The sequence below is a fragment of the Phyllobates terribilis genome, unplaced genomic scaffold (assembly GCF_046119375.1).
Source record: "Phyllobates terribilis strain yellow unplaced genomic scaffold, ASM4611937v1 Scaffold_2__4_contigs__length_985480577, whole genome shotgun sequence".
Lineage (NCBI taxonomy): Eukaryota > Metazoa > Chordata > Amphibia > Anura > Dendrobatidae > Phyllobates > Phyllobates terribilis.
Genome location: NW_027362762.1, coordinates 960,847,379 through 960,863,425, shown reverse-complemented (window position 1 = coordinate 960,863,425; position 16,047 = coordinate 960,847,379). Strand labels below are relative to the sequence as shown.

General features: G+C 43.8%; 1 protein-coding gene across 1 annotated transcript in view; it reads left to right on the top strand.

The window, feature by feature from the left end:
* The first annotated feature begins 2,094 nt into the window (after nucleotides 1-2,094).
* Nucleotides 2,095-16,047, top strand: part of GAP43 (growth associated protein 43) — a 249,693-nt gene continuing 235,740 nt past the window's right edge. Inside the window, exon 1 of the mRNA XM_073668589.1 lies at nucleotides 2,095-2,419. Coding sequence (XP_073524690.1) covers nucleotides 2,390-2,419 — 30 coding nt within the window. The 5' untranslated portion in view covers nucleotides 2,095-2,389. The remainder of the gene's footprint in view (nucleotides 2,420-16,047) is intronic.

The window sequence follows — 16,047 nt, the reverse complement described above, 5'->3', positions numbered from 1 at the left end:
GTGGGGTCTGCAGCTATGGACGGTACGCCCTTGGTTGCATTAGAGGGAGGTATGCCTTGCCGTACTGGGGAGGGATACAAATATATTGTCCAATTTGTGCTCTAAGTACTCTAATTTTAATGCAGTTGTAACTTTCATATATTTAATGTTTGTATATATTTTAGCGCTAACAGACACTGCCACAATCATTGGTTTGTATTTATCTATTTATCTACCATCTTATATTTATGTATCTCTCAAACTCTTATCTATCATCTATCTATTATCTATCTATTATCTATCATCTATTATCTATCATCTATCTATTATCTATCATCTATCTATCATCTATTATCTATCTATTATCTATCATCTATCTAGTATCTATCATCTATTATCTATCATCTATCTATTATCTATCATCTATTATCTATCTATTATCTATCATCTCTTATCTATCTATTATCTATCTATTATCTATCATCTATCTATTATCTATCTATTATGTATCTATTATCTATCATCTATCTATTATCTATCTATGATCTATCTATTATCTATCATCTATCTATTATCTATCTATTATCTATCATCTATTATCTATCATCTATCTATTATCTATCTATCATCTATCTATCTATTATCTATGTACTATCTATCATCTATTATCTATCATCTATCTATTATCTATCATCTATATATTATCTATCATCTATTATCTATCATCTATCTATTATCTATCATCTATTATCTATCATCTATCTATTCGCTATCTATCATCTATTATCTCTCTATTATCTATCATCTATCTATTCGCTATCTATCATCTATTATCTATCTATTATCTATCATCTATCTATCATCTATTATCTATCTATTATCTATCATCTATCTAGTATCTATCATCTATTATCTATCATCTATCTATTATCTATCATCTATTATCTATCTATTATCTATCTATTATCTATCATCTCTTATCTATCTATTATCTATCTATTATCTATGATCTATCTATTATCTATCTATCATCTATCTATTATGTATCTATTATCTATCATCTATCTATTATCTATCTATGATCTATCTATTATCTATCATCTATCTATTATCTATCTATCTATTTTCTATCTATTATATATCTATTATCTATCTATCATTTATTATCTATCTATTATCTATCTATTATCTATCTATGTATTATCTATTATCTATCTATTATTTATCTATTATCTATCATCTATCTATCATCTATTATCTATCATCTATCTATTTTCTATCTATTATCTATAACTATCATCTCTCATCTATCTATTATCTATCATCTATCTATCTATTATCTATCATCTATCTATCTATCTATTATCTATCTATCTATTATCTATCTATTATCTATCTATTATCTATTATCTATCTATCTATTATCTATCTATTATCTATCTATTATCTATCATCTATCTATTATCTGTATCTATTATCTATCTATTATCTATCTATTATCTATCATCTATCTATTATATATTATCTATCTATTATCTATCTATTATCTATCATCTATTTATTATCTATCTATCTATTATCTGTATCTATTATCTATCTATTATCTATCATCTATCTATCATCTATCTATTATATATTATCTATCTATTATCTATCTATCTATTATCTATCATCTATTATCTATCTATTATCTATCTATCTATCTATCTATCTATCTATCTCTCTTATCCCTGTGATCTTTCCGCCTGACATGACACCACCAGTTGACTATGATGTGAGGGCACTGTGCACATGACTTCCATCCCTTTGGGGTGAGGTCCTGATACATCTTTGCCTCTGATGTCACCATAGATGATCTCACCGCTGGTCCTCATCACCTGAACAATGGAAGCCGAGCTCTGGGGTCTGAACACACCCCGCTCCTCTCCCCCCGGCCGGCCGGGATAGTAGTCAGGGTGGAGGGGGCACTACATGACTACATGCCATACAGAGATGGAGGGCAGAGGTAGTTAATGCCCCCTCTGCTTCTCCTGAGAGCGGGGAAACTTGTGGGTAATTGGGTACAGATTGGAGGTGTTTAAATATTCATGATGGGGGATTGGGAGGAGGCGGATGACAAGGATGAGGAGGGGTGGGAAAAGGAAAGACGGAGGAGGCGAGCAGTCATTGAGAGCCAGTGAACAAGTCTGCTGAAGATACTGCCAGAGAGAGACTGGGCGTGCATGCCTGTGATGAGAGCAAGGGACCAGACCCTCCAGTCTCTGTGAGCCCCCCTACTGCTGTATGTGTGCTGAGAGTGTGCGCCTGTCTATGTGTGTGTGACAGAGGGGGAGAGCGAAGGAAAAGAGCCAGAGAGGAAGAAAAGAAGGAGACAGGAAGGAAAGACGAAAGTAGACCAACACATCCCACCATGCTGTGCTGTATGAGAAGAACAAAACAGGTAAACTCCCCCCCAAATCCTTGCATGGAGAAGAGAAGGGGCGGCGGAGGTGGCGGTGGAGTAAAGACTTCTAGTTTCACCTAAATATACCCTCCAGGCGTAGACAGCATGTTCCCGTGGGTGGTCAACCATGATGCGGTCTTCCATAGGTAGAACATCCATCCACACCTGGGGAAGCCAGGTCTATGGGGGTCTTCTATTGTAACGTTGCCTTGTGTCTCGCCAGACCTGATGGAGAAACCATGGTGGCAGGGTATTGGGGGCATTAGGTGGCAGAGGATTAAACCTGTTGTTTTATGACCGTGAACAATGAGGTTGATGCTTAGACAATTAATTGTGGGGAATTATCTGGAAAAAGAGAGGATTTTACCGGTTTTACTGGAGCTGGAGATGTGGAGGACCCCGCCCCTAGCACATTCCAGGGGACCTGTTAACAGCCGGGGTGGGGGATATATATGCACGGTATATACAGGTGACCTTATAGAAAAGAAAATGCAAAAATGCTTGAAATTCTTCTTATTTTTTGATATGTTTCCAATGATTTGAAAGCTTTGCAAGATGTGTAACAAGTGGGGGCATCTCCGTGACTTAGGCTACACCCCTAAAATGAAGCCTTCTTACAATCCAGGCAAAGGGTCACCAAGATGTAGCCCTCAATGAGCAGAATTATGGTGGTAGATGTTATATGTAAGGGTTGTATCTACTGATACAATGTAGCAATGTGAGATACATTCTTATAAATGGTCTTGATTGACAGCTGCAGACTATGCAATTCCACCAATACTTCATACAGGGTTTACATAGCCGATCACATGTACATGTGGGATTTAATTCTCCAACTGCTCCACAGAGTTAATTTCAACATTTTCCATGGCTTTCATCCATCCCTGATGGCCTCGGAGGGGTTAAAGGTGTGGCTGACAACGTGTATCACTTGTAGAATAGGGAGTGAAGACCATGACAGGGTGGGGTTAGTGAGAAGCAAAGGGGAAGGAGTACGATGGAGAGGGTGGAAGACTGAGCCGGCTTTTATGGTGTAACGCATGCTGAAATGTTCCTGTCATTTAATGAGCTGAGCACACACCACCGCTCAGGTCCATAATTACGGAGACGGTGGAGATGCTCATTGTGTCTACAGCCTCGGAGATGAGAATGGCTTTCTATAGGTATCTTAGATAAGACAGACAGGTAAATTGCTGGTTCTTGAGCCATAAACACTACAATATACTTATTTCTGTGCTTATACGTGGCTCTGGAATCTTCCTCTTGTGATATTTTAGGTTTTGCAAGAACGTTATGACTAGTTGATTAGGTAGCTAGCTGTCAGTCACTTGACTTCATTGATGATCTTCAAGACAAGGATGATAATTGCTTCTTGTGATCTCCGAATTGAAAATTCAGCAGCCTAGATATCCCACTGGGATTAAAGATGACAGCCACTCATTCTCAGTCCTGCCCTATAATCGGCAGCTCTAGCTGGGTCAACCCTTTATTGACCATACCGATGAATTGCCCATTTATTACATTGTTCAATAGTCGAATGTAATCAATACATTCTCCACCATGATTGGTCCATATAGGATTTCCAAAGTTCCTGTAGGAGGATGCCACACCTATTTCTGCAGCCACAATGGGGGGTTCTCCGTCTTCTTAGCCATGCTGCACTTGTAGGAGTTGCCGCCACAGTGACACTTTATTGTTCCACTCATGTCGCGTCAATCAACGTGTTGTAATGTAAAGCCAATTGCTCGGAGCCTCATCCCTTCTAAGCCTTAAGCCATTTACAATGTGCAATGTATTACGGTGACCTGAACGATTAGGAAAGATTTACTCTACAAATGGATGGAGGATAATTTGGATAAACCATAGATTGGGTCAACAATTGGAAGGAACTCTAGGACATTTCATGCAAGGGTGGATGCAACATTCCAAATCCATGATGGATTTTTGAGTTGATCGAGAAGAGTAAATCTTCCTTCACCTGAGGCAAAGTCAATAAATGGAATGGCCCCAGGGATGACTTTAAAACCTTGAGTACGTCAATGAGCCTGGCAACGAGGACAGATCCAGACGAAAAGGGAGGTGATAGATTAAAGTCAGAGAAATGGCTTTAGACTGTGGAAAAAATCTTCCTGCTCATTTGGGATTCAGAAAGAACTTCATTACCGTCTCCATGCTCCAGCTGAATTCTCCATTACTGGCAGAGACGTACAGAAGAGAAGGATTAAAGGCTTTAAGGCATGGCAAGACGCCTTGATGATGTCTACACATTGCAATTTACTGGTGGAGGTTTTCGGGGCAAGACGCTAATTTTTTTCTTTTCGCTCCCTTTACTTAACGTCAAATGGAATGGGTCACTGTCAACCAGTGGTGGCACGTGATGAGTGAAGATGCCTTTCAGCTCTTAATATATTCCTACCTCATGTTCCTGTCTGAGTGAGCTGCCAGAAGACCAGAAGAGATGTGACAGTGGGATTTTTGGATTTGACTTTTCGGATTATGGAGACTCGAAGAGTCAGCAGCCAATCGTGATATTTTGATGGAAAGGTCAATGATTAGAGGATGTTTGAAGGGGGTTAATGCTCATTTTTTTGACTTTTTCAGATAAGGTATCCATTTATCATTGATTCTATATCACCATTGAGAAGAGGGGCATGGACATTGGGCCCCGTCCAAGAACATCATATGTGCCCCTTCCTGTTCAATAACTATCTTATGGAACGCTTATATCTATGACACTGGTGGCTGCTTTTGTGGTGGGAGTAGGTGCTCTGCCCATATGGTACGTCTACCACTGCAAGGAAAGATTGGATACATCTATATGCATGCGGTTTTTGAGACGCTTTATGCACAAAACAGTGTAGTGTTTGAGCGGTAACTTGGAGTAGAGCAATGTTTGAGGTTAAACCAAAGTAATGCAAGCCATGAGCGGAGATGAGCGAATAGATCCTCCAGTTACACCTGTTCTGCTGATTCTGACCCCTACTAAAATTGGAGTGAACTAGGTGGGAAAGGGATCATTTACAGTGGCAAAATATATTCATCCAATGCATTCTAAGGGTCGACGGTAGAAGCAACATGGGTTGATCCACCAGGATCGTAGATAGTGTGGCTTCTAGGTAGCCCACAATCTGAAAGGGCATCTTTCAGCAGCTTCAGAAGTAACTGAGGAGAAAAAGAGGAGAGAGGCCATGGAAGTCAGGATTGGGGAAGAGCGAAGTTCATAACTGTCCTGAATTCACTTGCTGCTCACGGCTCTAAAGGAAAATGTTCCAAGTTTTCTTTTGGGCCATTATAGTTGGTTGCATCCCCAAGAAACTATATGAAGGGGTCAGAGATGTCACACCCTGCAAAAGTCAAAGGTATAGCATAAAGCTACTGGGTTCCATTGCAAAATCCATTACAAGATCCCTTCCCACCCATGTGCCATTTATAATGTTGGTATGTTCTTAGAGATACTTCCTACGGTGTATATGGATGGGGCATCATGTATATGAAGCATGCATTCCTCACTTCATACAATATAATAAACTTTTGCACCAAGATCATCACCTAACATTTACCATGACAAGGCTTGGTTGGTGGATCCCTATCAGTGGTTGTCTCCTGGCCTGGTGTACCCTCTGCTGATAATGTCTTGGTCGTAACTGGGGTGGACATGGCTGGAGTCACATTTTGGCCAAACGTTCTTAGAACTATATTTCTTCTGTTAGAATTTCATGTTTTAATTTTCACATTCTTCTGAAAGCCAAGATCTCAACACGTACACATTAAATGTCATCCGATATTGGTCTAATGTCTGACAGTGTGTCTCTCCTAGAGCGGCTCCTGAGGATGGCGGATTCGGTGGCGATAGCTGCCGACTGAAACATCATTATCTAATATGTATGGGGGTTGTAATAGCCATTACTTGGGACCATTGCATGGTCAGTGTTAGGGTTGATGATCCCTTTTGGTCATCATTATCACAGAGGAGTAGAATTATCTTCATATAGAAAGAAGATGAGGTGTTTCTAAGTGTCCATTCCATTGGCATTCTGCCGCTTCCATCAGGTGTTCCACCTGTAGCGCCAAAAAAGTCCAATGTGACAAATGGAGTTGAAATGAACTCTGTCTGCGCTTTTTCCTGGCAGTGTCTGTATTTTTGAGACAGCGCAAGAATGTAATAAACTACGATCTAAAAAGATGTCCACCGGCGGAAAAAAGCAATTAGAGTCCATTCCAACTCTGTTTGCCTCATTGTTCTTTATGGCTTTATAGGGGCAACTGAAGGGGAGAATTGCAATGTGAACGGCCCCTTATATAGATGTCGCCGGGCTGAATTGTGTTAAAGAGAAATTTCAGTTAAATCTGGAGTTTCCCATTGAGCGTTTTTACTTGGGCATCCTGTAGTTCTTGCAAGGTCAGAGACTAGACGCTGACTATTCTGCTTCTGCAAGATCGTCATTTATAGATCATTCTGGTCACCATTGATTCTGCAGATGGGACAGTAGTGTCACCAAAAGGGGAGGAAATCATTTGCTACCAGAAGTTTTTGGGTTCGGATGAGGCGGACAAAGACTCTGCTACTTCTGCACATTGACTGTTTAGTGATATAACAGAGAGGTTTTTGTCTTCTGGCAGGATGTTCCCTATTAGTATAATGAGTTATCTGTGGGCTTACATAGGACTGCTGTAATGCGTCATGCAGCAGAGAGACACTGCTGTGTGATATATTCATCTCTGCTACGTTTGGAGACGATGTGAAGGATACATGTGTCACTATGTCCAGATGTTATATGACGAGGAGCTCCAGATATATTTGTAGATCGGCTTTAGTGACTCTTCTTGGGGGTTTCAGTATCTGAAGAAAAGTGTTTCTTCTGTGAACTTCCTATTTCCAGCCAGTAACTTTCCTCCTCTTAAAGCCGCACTATAGGGTTTTTTATTGCAGCGCTGGAGCGGTGCCAGTAATGGAAGTTCCTGCCCCTCGTCTCATACTCACCAGTCACCGTCTTCTTCTGTTCTTGGCGCCGCTCCAGGTGTCTTCTGCAGATTGTGACCTGCAGGATTGCTACAATGTTTGCTGAGCGATCCGGAAGTCACAACTCAATGTAAGTGTCTGACAACCAGAACGAGGCCATAACGAGGCCAGAACGAGGCCAAAATGAGGCCAGAACGAGGCGCTCATAGACTTACATTGAGCGTTTGTGACCTTTACCTCTGACTTCTGGTCAGTCAGAAGTTGCGGTCACAAAATGGCAGTGGAGGACCGGAGCGGCGCCAGGAAGAGCAGGAGACGGCAGCTGGTGAATATCATACGAGCGTCAGGAAATTAACATTACTCCAGTATTGCAATAAAAAAACCACTGGATTGGTGGCTTAAAGATCTACTTGCTGCTCTAGGGAGGATCTGCTGATTGCTGTATCTAGGATCTGCTTGTTACTCTAGGGAGGATCTGCTGGTTGCTCTAGGGAGGATCTTCTGGTTGCTCTAGGGAGGATCTGCTGGTTGCTCTAGGGAGGATCTGCTGGTTGCTCTAGGGAGGATCTGTTCATTGCTCTAGGGAGGATCTGTTCATTGCTTTAGGGAGGATCTGCTTATTGCTCTAGGGAGGATCTCTTTGTTGCTCTAGGGAGGATCTGCTGGTTGCTCTAGGGAGGATCTGTTCATTGCTCTAGGGAGGATCTGTTCATTGCTCTAGGGAGGATCTGTTCATTGTTCCAGGGAGGATCTGTTTGTTGCTCTATGGAGGATCTGCTGGTTGCTCTAGGGAGGATCTGTTCATTGCTCTAGGGAGAATCTGTTCATTGCTCTAGGGAGGATCTGCTTATTGCTCTAGGGAGGATCTCTTTGTTGCTCTAGGGAGGATCTGCTGGTTGCTCTAGGGAGGATCTGCTGGTTGCTCTAGGGAGGATCTGTTCATTGCTCTAGGGAGGATCTGTTCATTGCTCTAGGGAGGATCTGTTCATTGTTCCAGGGAGGATCTGTTTGTTGCTCTAGGGAGGATCTCTTTGTTGCTCTAGGGAGGATCTCTTTGTTGCTCTAGGGAGGATCTCTGTTGCTCTAGGGAGGATCGGATTGATGCTTTAGCAAAGAGCTACTTACTGCTCTTGTGGGGATCTGTTTGTTGCTTTTAATAATCTTTATTAATAAGCTTTTTTATTTATATATAGCGCCAACATTTTCAGCAGCGCTTTACATACATTATCGTCGCTGTCCCCTTTGGGGCTCACAATCTATATTCTCTATCAGTATGTCTTTGGAGTGTGGGAGGAAACCGGATAACCCGGAGGAAACCCACACAAACACGGGGAGCTTTTGAGAGGATCTGCTGACTGTCCTAGTAAGGATCTACTTGCTGTTCTAGCCAAGATCTACTTACTACTTTAGCAGGGATCTGTTTGCTGATATAGTCAGGAAATGCATACTATCCTTGCCTGGATCTGCTTACTGCTCTACCAGGGATCTACTTAATATTCTAGCCAGGATCTACTTACTGCTCTACCAGGGATCTCCTTACTATTCTAGCCAGGATCAGCTTGCTTTTGATTGTGGTACCTTGAATGGCTCTAAGCAGGAGATCCTCTGTTATGACGGCTGTAGATAGAAATGTGGCCTGCTATAGATGTTAGTAGATCCCACCCTGGGTGGGGTGATGTGGGTGGAACGTCTCTTGTAAAGAAGTTATCCATAAGAGATGGAGTCAGGGGAGTAGAGCTGAATCTCCTGTGACTATCAAAGAGCTTAAATTTCTAAATAAAAGGAGGTAAGTTAGAATTAAAGGGGTTATCCGGGATTAGAAAAACATGGCTGTTTTTTTTTTTCTAGAAATAGCACCACATTTGTCCACAGGTTGTGTCTGGTATTGCAGCTCAGTTTCATTGAACTGAATACAGCTGAGCTGCATTACCGCATTTAACCTGTGGACAATGGAGGCGCAGTTTTTGAAAAACGCAGCCACAATTTCCTCATCCTAGACAATCCCTTTGGAAAAGTTATATATGTCACACTTTATCTGTATTTTGAGATAAATTTAAAGCAATTACAAAGCGGACATATAATGGGGAATCTGTCATCCCCGTCACCGAGGGCAGAATATGGTAGAGGACACATCCTTACTACGTTCCCAAAGTAAGGGGCTACCGGGCTCTCTGGGACCCCTCGGCTTCTTTGACCCTTTGCTTGCCTTATAAATTTATGCTGCAGATTTTTTTGAGGATTTTGTCCTGACCATGCAGCCAATCAGATCCCACTCTCACTTCCTAAATCCCTTTGGAGGCTTCGATATGTAATCCCATTTTTTGCAATTGGCAACGCCTCTAGTTTTGCTTTAGTTGTCATAAATCCAATAGGAATATTATGTTACAGTTTAATCCTATGTATTAGTATAGAGACTTTGCTCGTCCATCTTTGGCTACATATTTTTTTTTTTTACTTAAATACATGTATTTATGGCTAAAACTCATTTTTGCAATTGGGTTTTATGAAAGCGTTTTCACCGTTAGCCTTCTTTAGTCTCTATGTATAGCAGTCTGCAGAATGAGTTAACAGAGAATCCATAAGTGAGTTCGTTATGACAGACTCGTGGGAGGGTTTCTAACATTTGTCTTTTTCTGAGTTCCTCTCAGCTGATTTATCATCACAGACCACATAATATTTGAATGTCCATCGAAACAAGGAACCTATAAAGCCAAATGGTTACATTTTCCAATTGTCATAAGGATATTAGTCCCAATTACATCTAAGAAAAAAAAAAGTCCCCAAAGTAGAATAATCCCTTTAACTTCTATATTTCATTAAATGACAACTCTCCATAATCCCAACCGGAGCTGCATTCATAATTCTGGTTCTCACTTGGACTCGATGAAGGCAGAATTAGCTGACTTCCCATCATGCCCGATATCAGTGGCGTAACTAGAGTCCGATGGGCTCCAGGGCAAAATTTGGACCTGGGCCCCCACCTGCATGCTGGTCAAATTTATGGGCCCTTGTAGCATTGTAGGTCTTATAAAGACATGCGTTTTCACCCCCCCGTGTAATAAAGTCCCCCATCCATGGCAACTTTCAGGAATAATGTCCCCCATCCTGAGCTTGTTCCTGGTATAATGTTCCCCATCACGTAATAATGTCGCCTGTCCTGGGCCCTTTACTTAATAATGTCCCCCATCCTGGTCCCCTTCCTGGTATAACTATGCCCATCCTGGGCCCCTTCCTATAATAATGTCCATCATCGTGGGCCCCTTCCTATAATAATGTCCCCTGTCTTGGCCCCTTCCAGTAATAATGTCCCCCATCCTGCGCCCCTTCCTATAATAATGTCCTCCATCCTTTGCAACTTCCAGTAATAATTTCCCAAGTTTTGGTCTCTTCCAGAAATAATGTCCCCATCCTGGGCCCCTTCCTATAATAATGTCCCTTGTCTTGACCGCTTCCAGTAATAATGCCTCTGTCCCGGGCCCCATCCTATAAGAATGTCCTCCATTCTGCGCCCCTTCCTGGTATAATGTCCTCCATTCTGGTATAATGTCCCCCATCCTGGGCCCCTTCCTATAATAATGTCCCCTGTCTTGGCTCCTTCCAGTAATAATGCCTCCATCCTGGGACCCATCCTATAAGAATGTCCTCCATTCTGAGCCCCTTCCTGGTATAATGTCCCCCATCCTGGGCCCCTTCCTATAATAATGTCCCCTGTCTTGGCTCCTTCCAGTAATAATGCCTCCATCCTGGGCCCCATTCTATAAGAATGTTCTTCATTCTGCGCCCCTTCCTGGTATAATGTCCCCCATCCTGGGTCCCTTCCTATAATAATGTCCCCTGTCTTGGCCTCTTCCAGTAATAATGCCTCCATCCTGGGCCCCATTCTATAAGAATGTTCTTCATTCTGCGCCCCTTCCTGGTATAATGTCCCCCACCCTGGTCCCCTTCTGTTCTTCTGGTCCCCTTCTGTTTTAAAAAGAAACAAACTGTCCTACTTTCCCCTTCTCCAATGCCGTGTGGTGTCCAATCGGCTTCTGATTTGCCAGCACGGGCACCGTGTGATGTCACTGCCATGCGCCGCCAGTTACGGGCAAGTAGAAGTCTGCTGACGGCCTCTGATTGGCCGGCAGCTTCCATTGCAGTGAAGGGAGCTGGCGGGTCTCTGCGGCGCAATACATTCCAGCTGAATGAGTGCCCAAGAACGCACCTCCAGGTGAAATTGGTGCTGGTGTCGGTAGGCCCCCTCTCCCGCACGAGCCTGGTGGCAGTCGCACCCTCTGTGACCACGATCGTTCTGCCTTGCCCATTATTCATGGTGCATTGGTGAGAAGATGCATTATTGAAGACCTGGATACAGTCTACGTCTTCAAGGTGACGTAAGACGAGCTGCACTACATTACTAAAACTAAAGCCAACTATTCTTAAAGGGGCTGTCCAGAGAAGATAAGTGGATAGGTGATGACTCATAGGTGGGACTCGCACCGATTGGTGAAACGGGGCACTTTTATGCCGGATAGTATGGAGTGTTAGTGCACACGCTCGACCGCTGCTACATTCATCTTCGCTGAGCACCATAGGGAATGAATGGAGAACACCGTCGCTCCAAGCTAACAGGGGTCAACATGCCCTTCTCTGCCGATCGGCGCTGGCCCCAGCAGTCGGACCTGTGGATAGGTGATAACTTATCTACACTGACCAACCCCTTTAAATGGGATGTCCAAGGGTTCCCCAGTGATAATCTGATCCCATGAATACGATCAGCTGTGATCTGTGACCTGTTAGCAAGCTTTTTGTTTCCCTGCAGCGCCCCCTCAGGAGAAATGAAGCATTACATGGTCTCCGGTGACATTTTTCAGCTATCCATGTAAATATATTGTTTTTTCCTGGATCCTCCAAAGACAGACGCTCTTCATAGCTGCTCTAAAGTCTGGCTTATGGATGAGGGTCCTGAATGGCAGACGAGACCCCCTTCTATTATCTCTTGGATAGAGTTCAAAAATGTCTAGTGTAAACCAGAGGAACCCTGTAGGGTTATGCGATGGGACGAGAATATTCACTCCTATGTAGGGGCCTCTATAATAAATACTAGTGGGGGAAGCGGGGGGTTTGATTAACTCTTGATGGGCACTCCATAGAGGACGCCATGTAGATCGAACCTTAGATAAGTCAAAGCCTTGGAGCTGACATTAGCAGCAAAGGCTTTCACCGCTCAGCTGACCCGGCCGCTAATTGTGGTTGTTAATTGCGGTGTTTTGCAGAAGACATCAATAACCCGAAACACATATTACCACCAGCGTTCCTGCCACCGATGGAGCAGAGCTGAAAGGGTTATTTAACTCCTGCATTTCCGGGAATAGCAATCACACATTGGGGGCCATTAGTCCATACAGCCAGATAATGAAGGTGGAAACAATGGCAGCGCACGCTGCAGTGAAGCTCCCGAACACAAAATGCTAAACGGGTCCCCCGGGTCCCCCAGCAGCCACGTGCCACTAATAATACTGGGGTCAAGGATCTGGGCTCTGGCCACCTTCAGCTGCCCCCTAGTGGTGTAACCTGCAATTTTTGGTGGGAAAAGTCCACTTTAGAAGGAAGTCCACTTTAGCTGAGCCTATAAGATGAAAGGGTCGCCCCAACCCAAACCCTCGGCCATCTCCATGGATCGGTGTGGTGCCAATTCACAGACATTTCTCTATCCTAATGGGGCATTTCAGCATTCTGTTCTTGGAATTAGTGGGGGTCCTGGCTTTTCGGAACCCCATTGATCAGAAAGTTGCCAACTTTGCAGTGGATACGTGATTACTTGAGATGAAAGCTACAGATCTTGCATAATTTTATTGGCCGGAATTAGAGACACTCTAGTTTTGCCCCCATTCCCAACTGGGTGGATTTGTGTAAATCAATCCCCTCTTTAAACCAGGACACTGTAAATTTGTATGTATGATTATTTCCGAAAAATCAGGAACAGTCCTAGAAAATTGGGGAGAGTTGTCATGGGTGGTCTTAGCCTGCAGAATACATGACTTCCATTGACACCCACTGATGTTAACGAAAGACAATCGAGACTCATGACCAGATCTGACCTGGAGGGATGACGCCTCTTAGCCTGTAGCCAGGGAGGGGGGCAGCTAGGGATTTGGCCACGTTTCCCCCTGAGGGTCTGTTCCTATAAAATATCAGCACTTCTTTAGCAGAAAGCTCCCGATACTTCCATGGGATGTATCCATAGAGCTCTATGGACCCAACGGAGGGTCTTTTTGGCAAGTGCTGTGGAGATGAATGTCTGAACGCTGTATGTGATAGCACGGCAGACTGCATTATTCCATACAGAGTCCCCATATAAAGCTCTGATGGAGGCATCTGATGTCAAAATCCCTGGTGGTCTAGGGGTATTGAAGACTTTATATTTAGGAGGCTCAGCTTTCTATGTAATTTAGGGGGTTACTGTCAATGAAGCTGATGTTCTGTGGCAGTGAGGGGGTTAATGTCAGGATCCCTGGTGATATAGGGCAGTTAAAGGGTTAATGCCAACATATCTGGTGTTGTATTGCAGTGAAGAGGTTAATGTCAGAAAGTGTCCATGTAGGTCTGAGGGGTCAATGTGAGAATCCTTGGTGGTCTACAGCAGTGAAGGGGTCAATATGAGAATCCCTGGTGGTCTGTGGAAGTGAAGGATTAAATATGAGAATCTCTGGTGGTCTACAGCAGTGAAGGAGTCAATATGAGAATCCATGGTGGTCTACAGTAGTGAGGTAGTCAATATGAAAATCCATGGTGGTCAGTGATAGTGAAGGGTTAAAGATGAAAATCTATTGTGGTCTACGGCAGTGTTTTGGGGGCAGTGAAGGGATCAATATGACAATCCATGGTGGTATGGGGGCAGTGAAGGAGTCAATATGAGAGTCCCTGGTGGTCTGGGGCAGTGAAGGGATCAATATGAGAATCCATGGTGGTCTGGGGCGGTGAAAGGATCAATATGAGAATCCATGGTGGTCTACAGCAGTGAAGGGGTTAATTTTAGGATCCCTAGTAGAGGACAGGACTACCCATATCTCCTCTGCAGACTCTAGTCCTATCTGTGATCAGGCAGAGTGTTTCAAGAGCACTCTGACCCATCATCAATGGATATGCTCAGATGGATGGACTTTTCAGGAGCCCATGCAGAAGCTTGACACTGTCAGTTCCAGTCATGGACAACCCCTTTAAGGGGGCGCCGCCTCTTTGCAGCATTGTGTTTTCGTTTCTTCTTTATCACCTGATATTTAGGATTGTGAATCAGGTGCAGCGGATCAATTACCCAAAAGCGAAGTGCCAGTGACAGCTGGAGGTTTTGGAAATATCTATCAGCTCTTTCCCGTGGAGGATTTCTGAACATTCCTCTGGAGGCTTCTCTGCAGCTCTTGTGCCGGAGATTAAAGGAACATGAGATCGCAGGGACCGGAGCAGCGTTTCCTCTTTCTCTTTTTGTATGTGATGAATAAATATGAGCGTGGGACATCGTCCTTTGATGCTTTCTTCCGCTCCTGGCATTAACATTTCAGTAAAAGTCAGCAGAAAATCTGGAGCAGGTTTGAATATAACACATGATAATCCCCGAGCAGATGACGGGAAAACTCAATCCGCAGCCAGAGCCGCTCAGCACGGAGATCTGGGGCACATAACTTACAAGACCGGGCACTGTGCACTCACCCAGTGTAAGAGGGCGCCATATAGGAAAAGTCCTTCAGACAGGAAAAGAAACTATGCCGGACCCTCTATCACAGCTGGATATGTAGTCTGGAGTCCCCTATAACAGCAGCCTGGATGTGTAGTCTGGAGTCCCCCTATAACAGCAGTCTGAATGTGTAGTCTGGAGCCCCCTATAACTGCAGTCTGGATGTGTAGTCTGGAGCCCCCTATAACAGCAGTCTGGATGTGTAGTCTGGAGCCCCCTATAACAGCAGTCTGGATGTGTAGTCTGGAGCCCCCTATAACAGCAGTCTGAATGTGTAGTCTGGAGCCCCCTATAACAGCAGTCTGAATGTGTAGTCTGGAGCCCCCTATAACTGCAGTCTGGATGTGTAGTCTGGAGCCCCCTATAACAGCAGTCTGGATGTGTAGTCTGGAGCCCCCTATAACAGCAGTCTGAATGTGTAGTCTGGAGCCCCCTATAACTGCAGTCTGGATGTGTAGTCTGGAGCCCCCTATAACAGCAGTCTGAATGTGTAGTCTAGAACCCCCTATAACAGCAGTCTGGATGTGTAGTCTGGAGCCCCCTATAACAGCAGTCTGGATGTGTAGTCTGGAGCCCCCTATAACAGCAGTCTGAATGTGTAGTCTGGAGCCCCCTATAACAGCAGTCTGAATGTGTAGTCTGGAGCCCCCTATAACTGCAGTCTGGATGTGTAGTCTGGAGCCCCCTGTAACAGCAGTCTGGATGTGTAGTCTGGAGCCCCCTATAACAGCAGTCTGGATGTGTAGTATGGAGCCCCCTATAAAAATACTATGGATGTGTAGTCTGGAGCCTCCTATAACAGCAGTCTAGATGTGTAGTATGGAGCCCCCTATAAAAATACTATGGATGTGTAGTCTGGAGCCCCCTATAACAGCAATGTGGAGCCCTCCATAATAGCAGTCTGGATGTGTAGTCTGGAGTGACTCGCCCCCTGGGCCGTGGGACACTCGGATC